The 16,896-nt window shown below is 40.1% G+C and overlaps 1 protein-coding gene across 1 annotated transcript in view; it reads right to left on the reverse strand.

The window, feature by feature from the left end:
- LOC124619672 (glucose-6-phosphate isomerase) overlaps positions 1 to 16,431 on the reverse strand; it is a 98,628-nt gene extending 82,197 nt beyond the window's left edge. Inside the window, exons 1-2 of the mRNA XM_047146213.1 lie at positions 16,231 to 16,431; positions 16,039 to 16,132 (exon numbers count right to left, since the gene is read on the reverse strand). Of these exons, the coding sequence (XP_047002169.1) occupies positions 16,039 to 16,132; positions 16,231 to 16,361 (225 nt within the window). The 5' untranslated portion in view covers positions 16,362 to 16,431. The remainder of the gene's footprint in view (positions 1 to 16,038; positions 16,133 to 16,230) is intronic.
- Positions 16,432 to 16,896: the final 465 nt, after the last annotated feature.

Consider the following 16,896-nt stretch of genomic DNA (forward strand, 5'->3'; position numbering starts at 1 on the left):
GGAGTGCAGGTAAGTTACTATGAACAGCATAGGGAACGCATTATTGTAGCCACGTTAGACACAAAGACCACACCTACCACAGTAGTACAAGTTTATATGCCAACTAGCTCCACAGACAACGAAGAGATTGAAGAAATATATGATGAAATAAAAGAAATTATTCAGATAGTGATGGGAGATGTAAATTTAATAGTCGTGGGGGACTGGAATTCCACAGCAGGAAAAGGAAGAGAAGGAAAAGTTGTGGGCGAATATGGAATGAGGATACGGAATGAAAGAGGAAGCTGCCTGGTAGAATTTTGCACAGAGCGTAACTTAATCACAGCTAACACTTGGTTTGAAAATCATGAAAGAAGGTTGAACATGTGGAAGAGGCCTGGAGACACTGGAAGGTTTCAGATAGATTATACAAGGTGTACAACTTTGCTTCCACCATTTTTTCCCAACATTTGAAGCTTTAATGAAACAAATTGGTTACACATGTGTCATTCAAAGTATTTTCCAGCACTGGCCACAACTTTCTCCTATCTTTCAGGCAGTGTATGAATCCTGTGTCGAAAAAATTGTTCATCTTTTGAAGCGATCCAAAAAATCAATCCAAATTGTAACTTCTTTGTGAGATCGGTAGTGTTGGTCAGCCAGGCCACGCACCATTGATCTAAACAGGTGAAGTCAGAGGGAGCAATGTCTGGAGAATACGGAGGGTGGGGTAGGACTTCCCATTTTAACGTTTCCAAGTATGTTTTGACCACTTTTGCAACTTAGGGTCGAGCGTTGTCGTGCTGTAAAATTACTTTATCATGCCTCTCGCTGTATTAGGGCTGTTTGTCTTTTAATGCTCTGCTCAAATGCATTAATTGCGTTCGATAACGAGCACCTGGGATTGTTTCACTTGGTTTCAACACCTCATAGTACACAACGCCAAGCTGGTCCCACCAAATGCAGAGCATGATCTTGGAGCCATGAATATTCAGTTTGGCCATAGACATGGAAGCATGGCCGGGATATCCCCATGATTTCTTGCGTTTAGGATTATCGTAATGAACCCATTTTTTGCCCCGGTCACAATGGGATGCAGAAATCCCTTCCGTTTTTGCCTCTGAAGCAACTGTTCACAAACACACAAATGCCGTCAACGTCTCTTGGTTTCAGCTCACACGGGACCCAAGTTCCTTCTTTCTGAATCATGCCCATAGCCTTGAGACATTTCAAAATAGCTTGCTGTGTCGCTCCCACTAATAGTGGCAATTCTTCTTGAGTTTGACACGAGTCTTCACTCAGCAATGTCTCCAATTCTGTATCTTCGAAAACATTCTGTCTTCCACCACTATGCCAGTCTATGACGTTAAAATCACCATTCTTGAAGCACTGAAACCACTCACAACATGTTCTTTCTCTAACAGTATCCTTACCATATGTGCTTGAGAGCATTCAATGAGACTCAGCCGCTGTTTTCTTCATACTGAAACAAAACAGTAACACCTCCAGCAAACAACGAGAATTAGGCTCGTAAACTGACATTTCAATCAAGAAACACTTTATGATGCAGACACAAATCAACTAATGTTTGAATGAGGTTATGTTCACTGAGGTTCAAGATAACTGCCTGACGTCTCCGATCTGTTTCTTTCGACCACTACTTACCGTTGTCGCCATCTATCGACAAACGGCGGAAGCCAAGTTGCACACCTTGTAGCTAAATACAAGTACAATGTATAATGGCAAGACAGCAATTTGGGAACCAGGTTTTAAACTGTACATTTCCAGGGCCAGATGTGGACTCTGACCACAATCTATTGGTCATGAACTGTAGATTAAAACAGAAGAAACTGTGAAAAGGTGGAAAGTTAAGGAGATGGGATCTGGATAAACTGAAAGAACCAGAGGTTGTAGAGAGTTTCAGAGAGAGCATTAGGGAATGATTGACAGGAACAGGCAAAAGACATATAGTAGAAGAAGAGAGGGTAGCTTTGAGAGGTGAAATAGTGATGGCAGCAGAGGATCAAGTAGGTAAAAACACGAGGGCTAGTAGAAATCCTTGGGTAACAGAAGAGAGATTGAATTTAATTGATGAAAGGAGAAAATATAAAAATGCAATTAATGAAGCAGGCAAAAAGGAATACAAACATCTACAAATGCGATTGGCAGGAAGTGCAAAATGGCTAAGCAGGGATGGCTAGAGGACACATGTAAGGGTGTACAGGCATATATCACTAGGGGTATGACAGATACTGCCTACAGGAAAATTAAAGAGACCTTTGGAGAAAAGAGAACCACCTGTATGAATATCAAGAGCCAGCTCTACGCAAAGAAGGGAAAGCAGAAAGGTGGAAAGAGTGCATAGAGGGTATATACAAGGGCGGAGTACTTGATGGCAATATTATGGAAATGGAAGAGGACGTGGATGAAGATGAAATGGGAGATATGATACTGCGTGAAGAATTTGACAGAGCACTGAAAGAATTAAGTCGAAATAAGGCCCTGGGAGTAGACAACATTCCATCAGAGCTACTGATAGCCTTGGGAGAGCCATCCCTGACAAAACTCCACAATATGATGAGCAATATGTATGACACAGGCGAAATACCCTCAGACTTCAAGTAGAATAAAATAATTCCAATTCCAAAGAAAGCAGCTGTTGACAGGTGTGATAATTACTGGACTATCAGTTTAATAAGTCACAGCTGCAAAATACTAACATGAATTCTTTACAGACAAATGGAAAAACAGGTAGAAGCCGACCCCAGAGAAGATCAGTTTGAATTCCATAGAAATGGTGGAACACGAAAGGCAATACTGACCCTACGAGTTATCTTAGAAGGTAGATTAAGGAAAGGCAAACCTATGTTTCTAGCATTTGTAGACTTAGAGAAAGCTTTTGACAATGTTGACTGGAATACTCTCTTTCAAATTCTGAAGGTGGCAGGGGTGAAATACAGGGAGCGAAAGGCTATTTACAATTTGTACAGAAACCAGATGGCAATTATAAGAGTTGAGGGGCATGAAAGGGAATCAGTAGTCGGGAAGGGAGTGAGATGGGTTGTAGCCTATCCTCGGTGTTATTCAATCTGTATATCGAACTAGTAGTAAAGGAAACAAAAGAAAAATTCAGAGTAGGAAATAAAATCCATGGAGGGGGGCCGGGAATCAGTAACAAACATATCTTAACAAAACGACATTAAACGAAGTCTTGTGAGAGACTCGTGTGGGCTGACACTGGACGATAAATTCAGTGAATTAAATCACAAACTTACTGCATTGTGTGACACACATGCTCTTAAACATTCTGACAAAGTACAGAGAGCTCTTGCGCCACAGTTGACTTCAGAACTATGCCAAATAATCAATAAACATGATTCAGCATAAAAAAATAAAAGATTCAAGTGAAATCCACTTCTTGAACTGTATGAAATACACAGGAATCTGTGAAACATAGCAAAGCAAAATATACAATGTCAAAATTAGGCAATCCTGCTCTGCTGTACACAGCATGTCGACTTCTGCAACATCGTGGTAAATGTTGTACAGCTTCGGCACAGGAATGGCACAATCTGGTACTGTTTTTCAAGCTTCTGCAGAAAGAAATGATTTTTCCTCGACAGCAGCCAATTCTCAATCATCAAATTATCAACCACAAGACTGCATCTTCTTGACAGAACTGTCTTTCCTAAAATTTGCTTCTAAACACAGAGTATGGAAATTTTTTCTGCAGCAGTAGGCAATGATGCAGTACGCTTAGGTATGACTAAAAATGTTGTTGTGCTCTACCAACTGAGCTACCCAAGCATGACTCGTGACCCGTCCACTTGCCCGCAAAATGCAAAGGTCCCGAGTTCGAGTCTTGGTCCAGCACACAGATTTAATCTACCAGGAAGTTTCACTATTATTCCAGTTCTCACACACAGCATCAATATTTCTCCAATTAGTGGTACATACCCTCCTGTGTGGATGCAGAGTTTAATTCAACGCATACCCAAGAATGAAAATCCAAAATCACTAAGTGACTGCTAGCCAGTCAGCATATTATCTTCAGTATCTAACGCCTTGGCGTATACTGTTTATGAACAGCTGACAGATTACCTCCAAACTCTTAATATCCACAATAAATATCTATCAACCTTCTGAAAACACCATATTACAGCAACTGCATTAATCATAATGACTGATGACACAAAACATGCAATGGACAGATGTGAAACAACCATTTTACCATGGGTGAAATTCAGTAAGGCCTTTTTCATGAGTGATTTCAATATATTACTTATTAAAATGAAACAGTTGCCTTTCGCAAATTGTACAATGATATGGATTGACAACTACCTCAGAAACAAAAGGGTTGTAAAAGTAAAAATGGAAAAAGTGCTCAACTTTACCATTCTTCAGCCAGGGCATTGTAGTTGTGTTGTGGCACCATATAGTCTCAATTGACAGAGTGGGTGGAAGGGAGGGGGGGATGGAGGTGGTGAGGGAAGGGAGATGTTCATTGGAGGATCTGAGGGCAGCTCTAGTATTTACCTTAAGCCAAAGGAACCTCAAAAACTCTGGCCAGAACTACTGGTGTTAACACATTATTTTGCCGCATGGACTGGGACTTCAGTTTGAGGCAGGCTGCATCTATTCTTCTGGAGTTACCACTGCATCTCTGCTAGCGACAGCCTTCATTGCGTCTCACAGTTGTGAGGCTTCATACGAGATTATCAGCAGTTGTGTTGCATCCTCTTTACTCTGGGACGACAGCAGTATTTCTTCACTTCAGCGTCGGCCACAATCACCTCTCTCACAGGCATTCGTGTGCAGCATGTGGCCCGGGCTACGACACTCACCTCAATATCAGATTAAATGGAAATTTTCTCAGCTTTTCACTGCTGTTCCTAGTTTTCTGCTGAGTTCATTAATGATCAAAGTTTTTTAAGTGCAATCAATACCTTATGCTATTTTGCCATTAATACACCAGGAAAAAATAAAACTAAATTTATACCCATAGACCTGCGACTAAATGATATGCTGCCATTACACTCATTACATTATTAATCTTTTGCTGAAACTCTGCATTCTGTGCTCAGAATACATATTCGAACATGAAATTTAAAATATATAATGTTTATAAAACATTTACACTAATTTGTCCTAATAGAGCTGTATAAGCTCTATCCTTTGACTAGGTTTACAGAAATTGCACAAGGCAAGGGGATGATATTAACTTTTAAAGTTAATTTTAATTGTAAAGACCTTTAACTAAACAAACAAACAAACACACACACACACACACACACACACACACACACACACACACACACACACACACAATTTTTCTATCTCTAAAGGTGGTACTATTCTATAACTGTCTTTGAACAGTTTTTACCCTATTTATGCCTATTTAGTGGTGACTCTGGCCATTCAGCTCATGGTGGGTACCCCTTCCATGCCCCTTGGCAACAGCTAAAACACATCGGTGTTTTCCAGATCACATGCCAGATCTACTGTTTACCTGCTGCACTCCTGCAGTCATAGTATTTTCATACTGCAGTGTTTGTCCAAGGCATCTAGAAACACAGGTACTTAATTCTGTCATCTGCTGAACTGCAGTGACTCAAACATGCTACCATCTGGTGGCACATACTGGGACTCACGCACGGCCACCACTGGGTCCAACCTCGCTAAGCCAAAATGCCTCTTTCGGCTGTCAGGTACATTATATGCTCAGTTGCATCAGTCTTTAACGGTTCTGGTGTTAAATTGTTTTGGGCTGTACCCTCACAACATGTACCCACATTAAATGACTTTCCTGATTACTGTGAAATGGCATCCAGCAAAAAAGAGTGATTAATGAAGAGACAATAGAAACTTTCAAGACAGCCTAACAGGAAGTTGACTGGAGGGACTTGACAGGTGTCAGTTGTAAAGTGTATCAATGCTCTGGATTAGAAAAGGAGTCACACTACCATGTGAAAAGAAATGAAAACTACATGAAATCAGGGTTGCCACAAGTTCCCCAAGTGAAATTCCGTGAAATTTCTCTGATTTCCAGACAAGTTTTAGAGTTTTTCCATGACAAATTTTGAGATTTCAAGCGTAACTTAAGACGTAAGTTGACAATCTGTCTTTGCAGCTATGGTACAAGACACAACAGTGCAAACTAGGAAATATCTAAAAAAAAGTTGCAAGCAGATGGAGTTTCCTGACACGAGCAAAAATCTTAAGTACTAACATCAACATCTTTTATAATGGTTTAGATGGAGATAGCAAGCTAAATAGTTTGTGTGTTTCATTAAGACCACTGATGTTATTTTATTTCAATAAAACGAAACACATTTGGTGATGAAAGTACGCATTTCCTTGGAGTTGCAAAACAGATCTATAATACCTTCACTGATTTTTAGAAATAGCCTCAGAAAAAAGTAGGCATCTTGAAAGCAGTGTATATGGTGGGGAAGAGTTGTGTAAACTAACACTGTAGGTGACCGCCAATAAAATGTTGGTTCTACTATGTTCGTTATTGTCAGTTATTACCCAATGTGTTATAACTATTATTTAACAGATATTGCACGATTTTTTTTTTCCAAGAAATATATGTGTACAAACCACCAGAGACTGAGACAATTTCCTCCTCATTATTGTCCATACTTTTTAACATATGAACTACTTTTGAAGTCCAAAACCTACTAGAACAAATAAAAAGTCTATAAAACGGCACACTGTACAACATGCTTGTGGTAAGACAGTGCTGAGGAGCACCACAGTCCTGGGTCCATGGATAAACCACGAAAATCCGCTGCATTATGTCACATGCAAACAGATCCAGCCTGCGGGCAGATCGGTGAGACTAGATCCGACAGACAGGGCCTGCACATCAGTGGGAACCGAATGGCTTCAGACTGGCAGGCCTGATCCATTACAGATACCTGCAGAAACTGGTTTTGGCCTGTCGCAGAAATCCACTCATGTGGCTAGCTACTCATGACCCATATGAGCTCATGTTGATCAAAGGAGACAACGGTGGTCAATCCATGCCATAGATAACTAGTTCAAATACTCTGAGCATCGATAATAATGAGGACAGATAGCAACTTACTGTAAAGATAATTGCTGTGCCGCAGACAGGCCCACATAAAAGACGATCATACTCTCACAACTAAATGTTTAGCCAAAGCTTTTGTCAGAAAATGAGAGCGCACACACGTTTACGCAGTCACTCAGATACAATGCATGGACACACGACCACCATCTCCGGCCGCAGCTCCTACAGTCTCTGAATCAGATCCAAACAAACCACTCCTCATAACTCCCTGCCTCTAGTCGGCAGCTGCTAGGTTAGCAGCAAGAAGTGGTGGCAGCACTGACTGCAAGTTGAGGGGAGTTGTAGGAAGGGGAGAAGTATTAGGAATGAGAGTAGGAAAGTCACACACATACTCCGCTGCACACAGCCAGCGACAATGCATGACACCTCAGTAAACAAACCATTCCATCTACTGAGACAAAAGCGAGATTTTTGCAGTGTCCCCCCCCCCCCCCCCCCGATATTTCCCTGAAATGTTTGAAATTCCCTTATATTCCCTGATTTCCAGAACCTGTGGCAACCCTGGAAATGATGCGGAAAAAAAAGGAGGGCTGACTTCACATTCCCACATTACAAGAAATACTGTGCTGTTTTAATGAACATTATTAAAAATCCTATTATATTTTCTGAAATCAAAAATTCCGATAAAATTTAATCTATATTGGCAACAGTTAAAAGAAGAAACAGGAAACCAGCTACTGATAATGATGATTTTACAGTGCTCAATGGCTTGCTTATCAACACCCTTGCTGAATACTAATATGTGTATTTTTTGTAATGCCCAAAGACGTCTTTCCTTACCAACAATGTTACTGTGGTGAGTGCCATGAAAACAAATAAGTAGTTTTTCAACAATATGTGATAATGTCAATTTTTGTGAGGGTGTGAAGGGGTGCCACCTTAGGGAATTACCCACAGAGCCTGGAGACTCCCACCATTGCTAACACTTGTCCATTTAATATTGTCCGAGGTTAAAAGTATATTGAACAAATGAACCTGGAATGCATAAAAGGTTACGTTTTAAATAATTAGACTTACGTATAATGGATATATTACAACACAGAATAAAAATATGAATAACTGTTTGCATGATATTTCACACGCACAAGCACACGGCCTCGCATGTAAATAAAGTTATGGTGTTCTTAACATCTACAAAAATATTACTTCCTGAAATGAAGATTATAGGGATAAAAGCACTGAAACTTCACAAAGAGACACATGGCTGACTGATCACCAACATAAAAAACGTTGGGGAGAAAACAGCCACTCAATCATCCAAATCTGCTCCCTAACTATTTGGAGGAGGATTTACAATTTCTTGCCAAATTTTAAAATGCATGCTACACATGTTGAATCATTTCTTAAAGTAGAGGGCATATATCCAACCAAACCACTGATAAAATACTACAGACAGACAGAAGGAATCACAATGAACAGCCCACTCTCGCCTGTGGTTGCTAATATGCGTATGGAACACTTCGAGGTGGAAACCCTGAAGTCGCACCGAGAAGGAAACTAACTGCTTCTTTTCATTATGTAGACCACATGTTCATAATTTGGGCCCATGGAAGGGAAACGCCACAACTTGCTCACACATCTAAATTCCATACCAAGCAACATCAGATACACTACGCAGACGAAGGAAGAGGAAAGAATATCATTCCTGGATATCACGGTCAAGAGATGGCATCCAGCATCACTGGAAAAAAACACATTCCAAACTGTACCTGCGTGCAGACACCTGCCACCTCCAGCCACAGAGGAGTAAAGTGCTCAAAAAGCCAGTAGAAAGAGTACACACTATCTATAATGTAGAATGTCTCCATCAGAAAGTTGAACACCTGAGAACAGTATTCCAGAAAAATGGTTACTCGGAATGGGCAGATTAGATGCACTCCCTTGCCTCATCACTACAGTACAATCTGTGGAGGACGAAACCAGAAAGAGGCAGCCAAAGCATTTTATGCTGTACACCAGTTTGCTGCCAGGGAAGGCGACATCGAGCTTAACCCAACAAATCTTGAGTATACCAGATTCTGTGTCAATGTGGCAAGACATACGAGGTTTGTCCGGAAAATAACTATAAAAGTTGAATAATAACTTTATTTTACAATTATTCAGGTATTACAATATGGTCACCTTCAAAATACTCACCCTGAGATGCGATACACTTCTGCCAATGCCGTTTCCACTGTTGATAACATTGGTGAAAGTCTTCAGTTGTGGTGATGTTCAGTTGCCATGTCGTTTCCGCCTTGATGGCTTCCACATCTCCAAAGTGCCGCCCCCAAAGCACCATTTTGCATTTCGGGAACATGAAGAAGTCACATGGGGCTAAATCGGGTGAATAAGCCGGGTGGTCTGTCACGGTGATTGATCTTCGGGCCAAAAACTTGCGCACAACGAGCGACGTGTGAGCGGGTGCATTGTCGTGATGAAGGCTCCACCTGCCCCCTTTTGCCAACTACGGTCGAACTCGGGCCACACGAGCTCTGAGATGTGTCAGAACTTCAACGTAAAAATTTCCGTTCACTCTCTGGCCAGAAGGGACAAATTCCTTGTGAACAATGCCCCTAGAATCAAAGAAAACAATCAACATTGTCTTCACATTGGACCTTGATTTTCACGACTTTTTTGTTCTCGGTTCTCCTGCTAGTTTTCATTCCTTGCTTTGAGATTTGAGCTCCACATCGAATTCGTAAAACCAAGACTCGTCTCCAGTGATGACTCGGTTGAGAAAGTCCCCTCGTTCCTCTGCTTCCAACCAATCCTCACAGCACTCAACCCTCTTTGCTTTCTGTTCTGGCGTCAAGAGCTTCGGTACGATTTTCGCACACAATTTCTTCATTTCAAGTTTTTGTGTCAGGATTTCGTGAACGATTGTTTTGGGGATTGACAGCTCGTCATCAGTCATTCTGACTGTCAATCTACGGTCTTTAAGAACACAAGCCTGAATTCATTCAACATTTGCATCGGAACTCGATGTCGACGGGCGTCCTGGGCGAGGGTCATCGTTCACTTCTTCTCGGCTATCCCGGAATCTTTTTAACCACTTGTTCACAGTTGGTTCCTTCAGAGAATTGTCTCTGCAAACCTGTTTCAAACACTCGAAAATCTCATGGCCATTCTTGCTTAGCTTTGCAAGAAACTTGATGTTGACACGCTGTTCCTCAATCAGAGAGAGCTCCATGCCGACAGCAGGTGAAAAAGGGTAACTGTGAACAAGTTGCCGCACACTCCCACCTTTACGCAGAGTGCTCCGACTTGAACTGAGCATTGATAGGATTGATTACAGCAGTAGTCCCACCTGGCGGTGACTGCAACTAGTAACATAAAGACATTATTCAACTTTTATACGTATTTTCCAGACAAACCTCGTATATACTACAAACAGTGGGTACCATTTAAAACTGTTAAGAAGACCAACAACATACTCAACTAATGTAGCAGTTGTAGTCAGCAGTCACAGAGCACTGGACTTGCGCAATGAAATACAAACGCAGCAGGATCTTAGTACAAATGTCAAAACATTGAGACACTGTCATTAGAGAAGCCAAGAAAATATGCACCAAAGGCAATCCTCCAAATAGCGGCTTCAGTTATAGTCTCAGCACAGCTTGGGAACAAGCGCTCGGTATAATTACAGAGTAATCACATGGCAGACACAATGAACTGGCGAAAAGGGCCTGGTGGTCCTGGCTACAGCCATCAACACTATAACCTTTTCAGATGACAGTATGTGCCTCCATTCAGAAACTGCATACGAAGCAGCTGGCAGGAGAAGGGGGAGGGGGTGCTATACAAGTCAACCACGTGCCTGCACAAAATCAGTACATGAATGTGCCTGATAAAGGCAACACATCTGATCGCTAAAATATTGTGCCTACTAGGCACAACGAACTGAGTAACGTTGTGAATAGCTCAAATGAACCATTTAATGCCCTTAGTTTAGCACTCAAAGAACATTCAATGAAAATATGGAGCACTGTACTAAAATACAAAGGGCAGCTAAAACAAGCAGGAAGATTTACATATTCTGCAAGTTAAAGAGGCAGTTGTGACATCTTAAAGAGGAACTTTTACATTTACCTCTGAGCAGTATTATGTAGAAGAACTGTGACCCATTTATCTAGTAGAACAGCTCTGGGAGGGATCCTCCTAGGTACTAAGTCACTGTAAACAAACTTTATAAAGAAACAACACCTATTGCATAAACAGATGAAAAACCATGTGGCCATATAGAAATGTTGAGTGAAACACCTATGTCAGTCAAGATGGGAATAAATGAAGCCTTCAATGACTACAATAGCAGAGTCTTATTGTGAAAATTCTTTCAAAAGCAAAAGAAATTCTGGTCATGTATAAAGGCTGTCCATGGCACCAAAGATGCTCAACGATGTCACAGGACCTGAAACTGAGGGCTAACAAAGCAAAATCAGAAATATGGAACTCATTTCCAAATGGTCCTCCACTACAGAAGAGACAGCTGTACTGCTCCCATTTACTTTTCTACTGAAAAGACAAGTGATGTAGATAATAGTGTCAGTGGGGGCATTGAGCAACAGCTGAAGCTGCTAAAATTACACATGTCTCGAGGATATAGTAGGATACCTGTCAGATTTTGCACACAATTTCTGGCTGTATTAGGTCCCATTTTAACCACACTATACCGTATGGGGTATCAAAGGGAATTTTTGATTGTTTTGAGGACTTCTTGGTGGGGAAGACACAGCATGTTTCTGGGATGGAGAGACATTGACAGATGTATAAGTTACTTCATGCATGCACCAGGCAAGTGTTTTAGAACCCTTGTTGTTCATGTTGCACATTAAACACCTTGCAGACAATATTAATAATAACCACAGACTTTTTGCATGTGATGCAGTTATCTATAATGAAGTATTGTCTGAAAAACCTGCATAAATATTCAGTCAGATCACGATAAGATTTCAAAGTGGTGCAAATATTAGCTTGTTTTAAATGTTCATAAATTTTAAATGATCAACTTCACAGAATGTAAAAACATATTACGCTATGAATACATCATCGATGATTTACAATTAAAAATCAATCAACTTTTACTAATACATGGGAGTAATAATTTGTCGGGATATGAAATAGAATGACCACAAAGGCACAGTCATTGGTAAGAGAGGTGACAGAGTTCAGTTCAGTTCAGTTCACTGGCAGGATACAGGAAAAATCCATTATACACAAGAGATGCGTACAAATCATTTGTGTGTCCCATTGTAGAATACTGCTTGACTGTGTGGGACCCGTATCAAACAGGACTAACAGGAGAGACCATACACTTACAAAGCAGAGTGGGAAAAATGGACACAGGTATGCTTCATTCATGACAGAATTAAGATACCAGCTATCCCACAAAAGCCTACTTACAAGGTTCCAGGAATCAATATTGTGCGAAGAATTTACAATTATCCATCAATCCCTATCTATCACTCCGATTGGAACTGCAAAGACAGGGTCAGGCCAAGTAAAATATGCACAGAGGCATTTAAGCAGTCCGTAAGTGATTGGACTGTAAGAAAGTCTAACATGTGGTAAAATGTTAAGTACACTCTGCCATGCAACTCACAGTGGTTTGTAGAGCATGTATGCAGACAACTTTGTACATTGTTAGCATTTTTCAATATTGTTTTACTGAGGACATGTATTATAACTGTAAAACTCACTCATTTCCAGTTAGAGCGAGGAGTTACAATTATCACCCATGGAACTTGAAAATAACTAAACTAAAACTGGCATAGCATATTAAATATCATGTAAGTAATGTGGAGTGCGAGGCTAAATTCTTGCAACACTTATCCCACTGATGTGTATCTTCTCAGGAAATCTTAAAATTAAATTTTTTGGTTACTTAATGATTAACTTTACCACAATAATAGAATAGCATTTTGTAATTTGAAGTCCCTGAATTGTGTTGCACTTAAGGACATTTACTTCTTTGACCTTGTCCCACCATCCCAGAGATCCAAACTCTGCAGCATCCATGGAACAGCACAAATGTAATATAATGAAAAAGGGGCATATTTATGGATAAAGTCAAGCAACTGACTGCTATCTGATCCAAACAGTAGAGAAGATTTCTCGAGGAATCCTGCTAACAAAGAAAGTACCCACCTCAAACACCTGAAAATGAACAAAAATTATTTTAAAATATGGAGATGTGTGGCTACAGAATCACTCATTGCTGAAGGGTGAATACCATGTAACTCAGAGAATTACTGTCAGATTTGTGAGTCATTCATAAGTTGTTATTTATAAAAAGCTAAACATTTGCTGGAAACAATATGTGTTAACGTTATCAGTACATGCAGAGTCTTATTTCTCAAAATAGAAGTTCCTGTATTGTAACATATATTTTTCACTTATTCTTCATCGAACTACAAATGTGGAGTTTCAATGACATGTGTTAGAATACACCAAATTGGAATGACTTGCAACAAAGATGTGAATAGGGTAGCTTTTGATATTCTACTTCTGCAGTGCAGTGGTAGATCGACATATTGTCCATGAGAAGTGTGTACACTGTTCCATTCCACTGTGTGTAAAAAACCATTTTATAGAAATTCCACATCTGCTCTTCAGTGGGGAATAAGCAAAAAACATGTGACAATGCTGTAACTGTTACTGTAGGAAACATGACTCTGCAAGTACTGTATGTGTTGACTTATTGTTTGAAGCCTTATAAATGTTCAGTATGCAGCCATATTTACAAATCAATTTCAGATGGGAATGTAAAATGAATTGCTCCAAATCTTTAAGATTCTCATGCAAAATGATCGGTGGAACATGAAACTAACTCATGAAAATGGACAGAATTTTTTCCCCACCAAATAATACCTCATTTATGATTCTTGCGATTCTGCCATAACTGTCTGATAAACAGTATTTGTTAACCTTCTAACACTGATTGCACATAAATCCAGCATCTTATAAATAAAGAGCCATTATGGGCACAGGAACAGACCCATCTTGCTTTTTCTTTTTTTTTATGAAACCTTCTTGTGTTATCAGCTGAGTTATGGTACTGTGTTGTTGCAACATATTGAAGAGTTTCCCCACTTGTCACCTTCAGCCAAAGGCTAGGTACTTGACCAATTGGTTCCTTTACAGCCACTGAACTGCAGACTCCTCTGCTGAGGGCCCAACAGATGAACCAATTACTTGCCAGTGTAACAGAAGTCGTGATAGTTGCTCGAGGGGGGGCACTGGTGGGGTGTACAGGTTCTGGAAATGGAGCCCCAGTATTGGCTCTCTAACTCGCCCCCTGCCTCCATATATGCGTTCCTGATGTATTACTGCTAAAACCAAATCCCAAACAGGCTCACTTGAAAACTGTTGGCCCCGTTGACCACATACTTTATTTCCATTGCCTCTTTGTTCAGAGAGAGAGAGAGAGAGAGAGAGAGAGAGAGAGAGAGAGAGAGAGAGAGAGAGAGATAGAGGGACTTCTGTGGTCTGGAAATACACTTAGCTCCTGGGGAACATTGTCAGACATGTGCTATAAAAATAAAAAAGCTAGCATGTACTACTTTTACTTTCATTCCATAACACCATATGGGAGAGTTTATTGGGGTAACTTATGAAGCCATGTTGAAGTTTTCAGGGACCAAAAGTGTGTAATACATATTACACATGTTTTGAATGCAAGAACATCCCCAGAGGCACATTCAGGAAACTGGGAATATGACTACTACTTCCTGGTATATTTATTTTTTAATGAAACCGATAAAAAAATTTATATCTCTTTTGCAAACCAACAGATTAGTTTCAGAAATCAGTACTAGAAATAAGAATAGTCTTCACAAAAATCAGTCACTTTGAGGCAAAAAGGTAACCATTATTCAGAAACACCTATTTTCAACAACTTGCCTGCAGCAATAGTGTTCAGCTACTAATAAAGTTTCTGTCCTATCCTAGCCTACTGTGTTTATGTTTTATATATGTTTTTATTATTTCTGTAATGTGCCTAATATGTCAAATACTGATGTACTGAACGGACTGTGGATGGACGAATGAATGAATAAAAAAAATAGATGAATAAATAAATAGTTTAAGTGGAGCCTAAAGGATTTATTGATGGCCATTTACTTCTTCTCAATCGATGAATTTCTTAGTACTGGCTGATGAGTATATATTACTAATAATATCAAATAACCTGTGTGTGAAGAAAAATCTGCCTTCTGCACATCTGTTGCAGTAATGCAGTCAATGTGAATAAGTATTTTGAACTGATTTTCTTTTTGATGACACATGGCTACAATAGTCTAAGATTGTACACAGTAATATTGCTATTTGAGTGTAAGCTTGTCAGTGACCATACACAAAGCTACAGTGACAGACTTCTGCCTTCTACTGATTCAGGACAAAACAGTGTAAGTATTAAGATAAGTTCAACAAACAGTTACGTTGTATTCTAGTATGATAAAACTTTAAAAGAAAAGGTCAGTTTCCTTGAACTGTTGCTTTAGAAGGAAGTCACCATTACTTATGAAAGACTTCAATAACAAACTTTCTGGTAACATAATTTCCTTGAAGACTGTAACGTGCATTTGGTGCTATATTACATTCTTTGTCAATGGACTGGTAAAAACAACAAACTGTCCTTGGAGCAAAACAATGTTAAAATTTGTATTGTGCTGGATGTTTGCAAAGAGAATGCCAGTCTTAACTTTTTGACAAGCGCAAACGAGCTCCTCATATACATGCGTTTAAGGGATTGGCTATTAAAGCTCAGAGCTATTAGTATTGTTTTTAAAAGTGATCCGTAAACAACACATTCCATGCAGAACATATGGTATGGGTATTACTGGACCTGGCAAATGGACACACAAAATTTCATTGTTTTAATGTGAAGAGCACGCTACCTGGAAATCTAACTAAGTAGAATCCCGACGTTTCCGTTACGACTGTTATTATGGTAAAATGTAAACACGACGACGTAAACATACCAGTTCCAAGAGCGTTCCCATTATCTCGGAATTGATGCGATTTTTCGAATAGTCGATTAATATAGCCCCATGGTCTGGCGTCTGGATCTTTAGGCTGCGAAATTACGGACAGACGAATCTTTATTACTTTTAAAACAACAGAACTCGAAATGTAAACAAAGGTCATTTGAAGGTGAGATGAACGAATTATACCTGAATTCTTCGAAGCGATTTGGATTTTCATTCATCATTTTTTTGATATCTAATGTGTCCCCATATTTACTGAAACATTCGTTGAGTTTTGCCCAAGCGGGCTCTGCCGTTAAATCGCCTCTTCGTTCCATATTCACACGCCCACCACAGCTTGCAATTTGCTGAACCGCCAATGTCAATGAACTCGATTCTTCTGTCGACTCTCGGTCGACTATCAAAATAAGTCACATAGAAGCAAAATTCTGCTAACGTGCAATATCGTTGGTCACCTTAAATTTTAAGCCGCTACACAGTGTCGCTGGAAACATGTTCTGTTAGAAACATTGTTTTCGGCGATGTTTCGCAAATGCTTCCGACTTTTTTTGTGGTCTCTGTTTCCGTCTACACTGGCGGCAAACATTTCTCGTTATGAAACTTCCTGGCAGATTAAAACTGTGTGCCCGACCGAGACTCGAAATCGGGACCTTTGCCTTTCGCGGGCAAGTGCTCTACCATCTGAGCTACCGAAGCACGACTCACGCCCGGTACTCACAGCTTTACTTCTGCCAGTACCTCGTCTCCTACCTTCCAAACTTTACAGAAGCTCTCCTGCGAACCTTGCAGAACTAGCACTCCTGAAAGAAAGGATATTGCGGAGACATGGCTTAGCCACAGCCTAGGGGATGT

Source organism: Schistocerca americana, chromosome 6 (genome assembly GCF_021461395.2).
Source record: "Schistocerca americana isolate TAMUIC-IGC-003095 chromosome 6, iqSchAmer2.1, whole genome shotgun sequence".
Taxonomy (NCBI): Eukaryota; Metazoa; Arthropoda; class Insecta; order Orthoptera; family Acrididae; genus Schistocerca; species Schistocerca americana.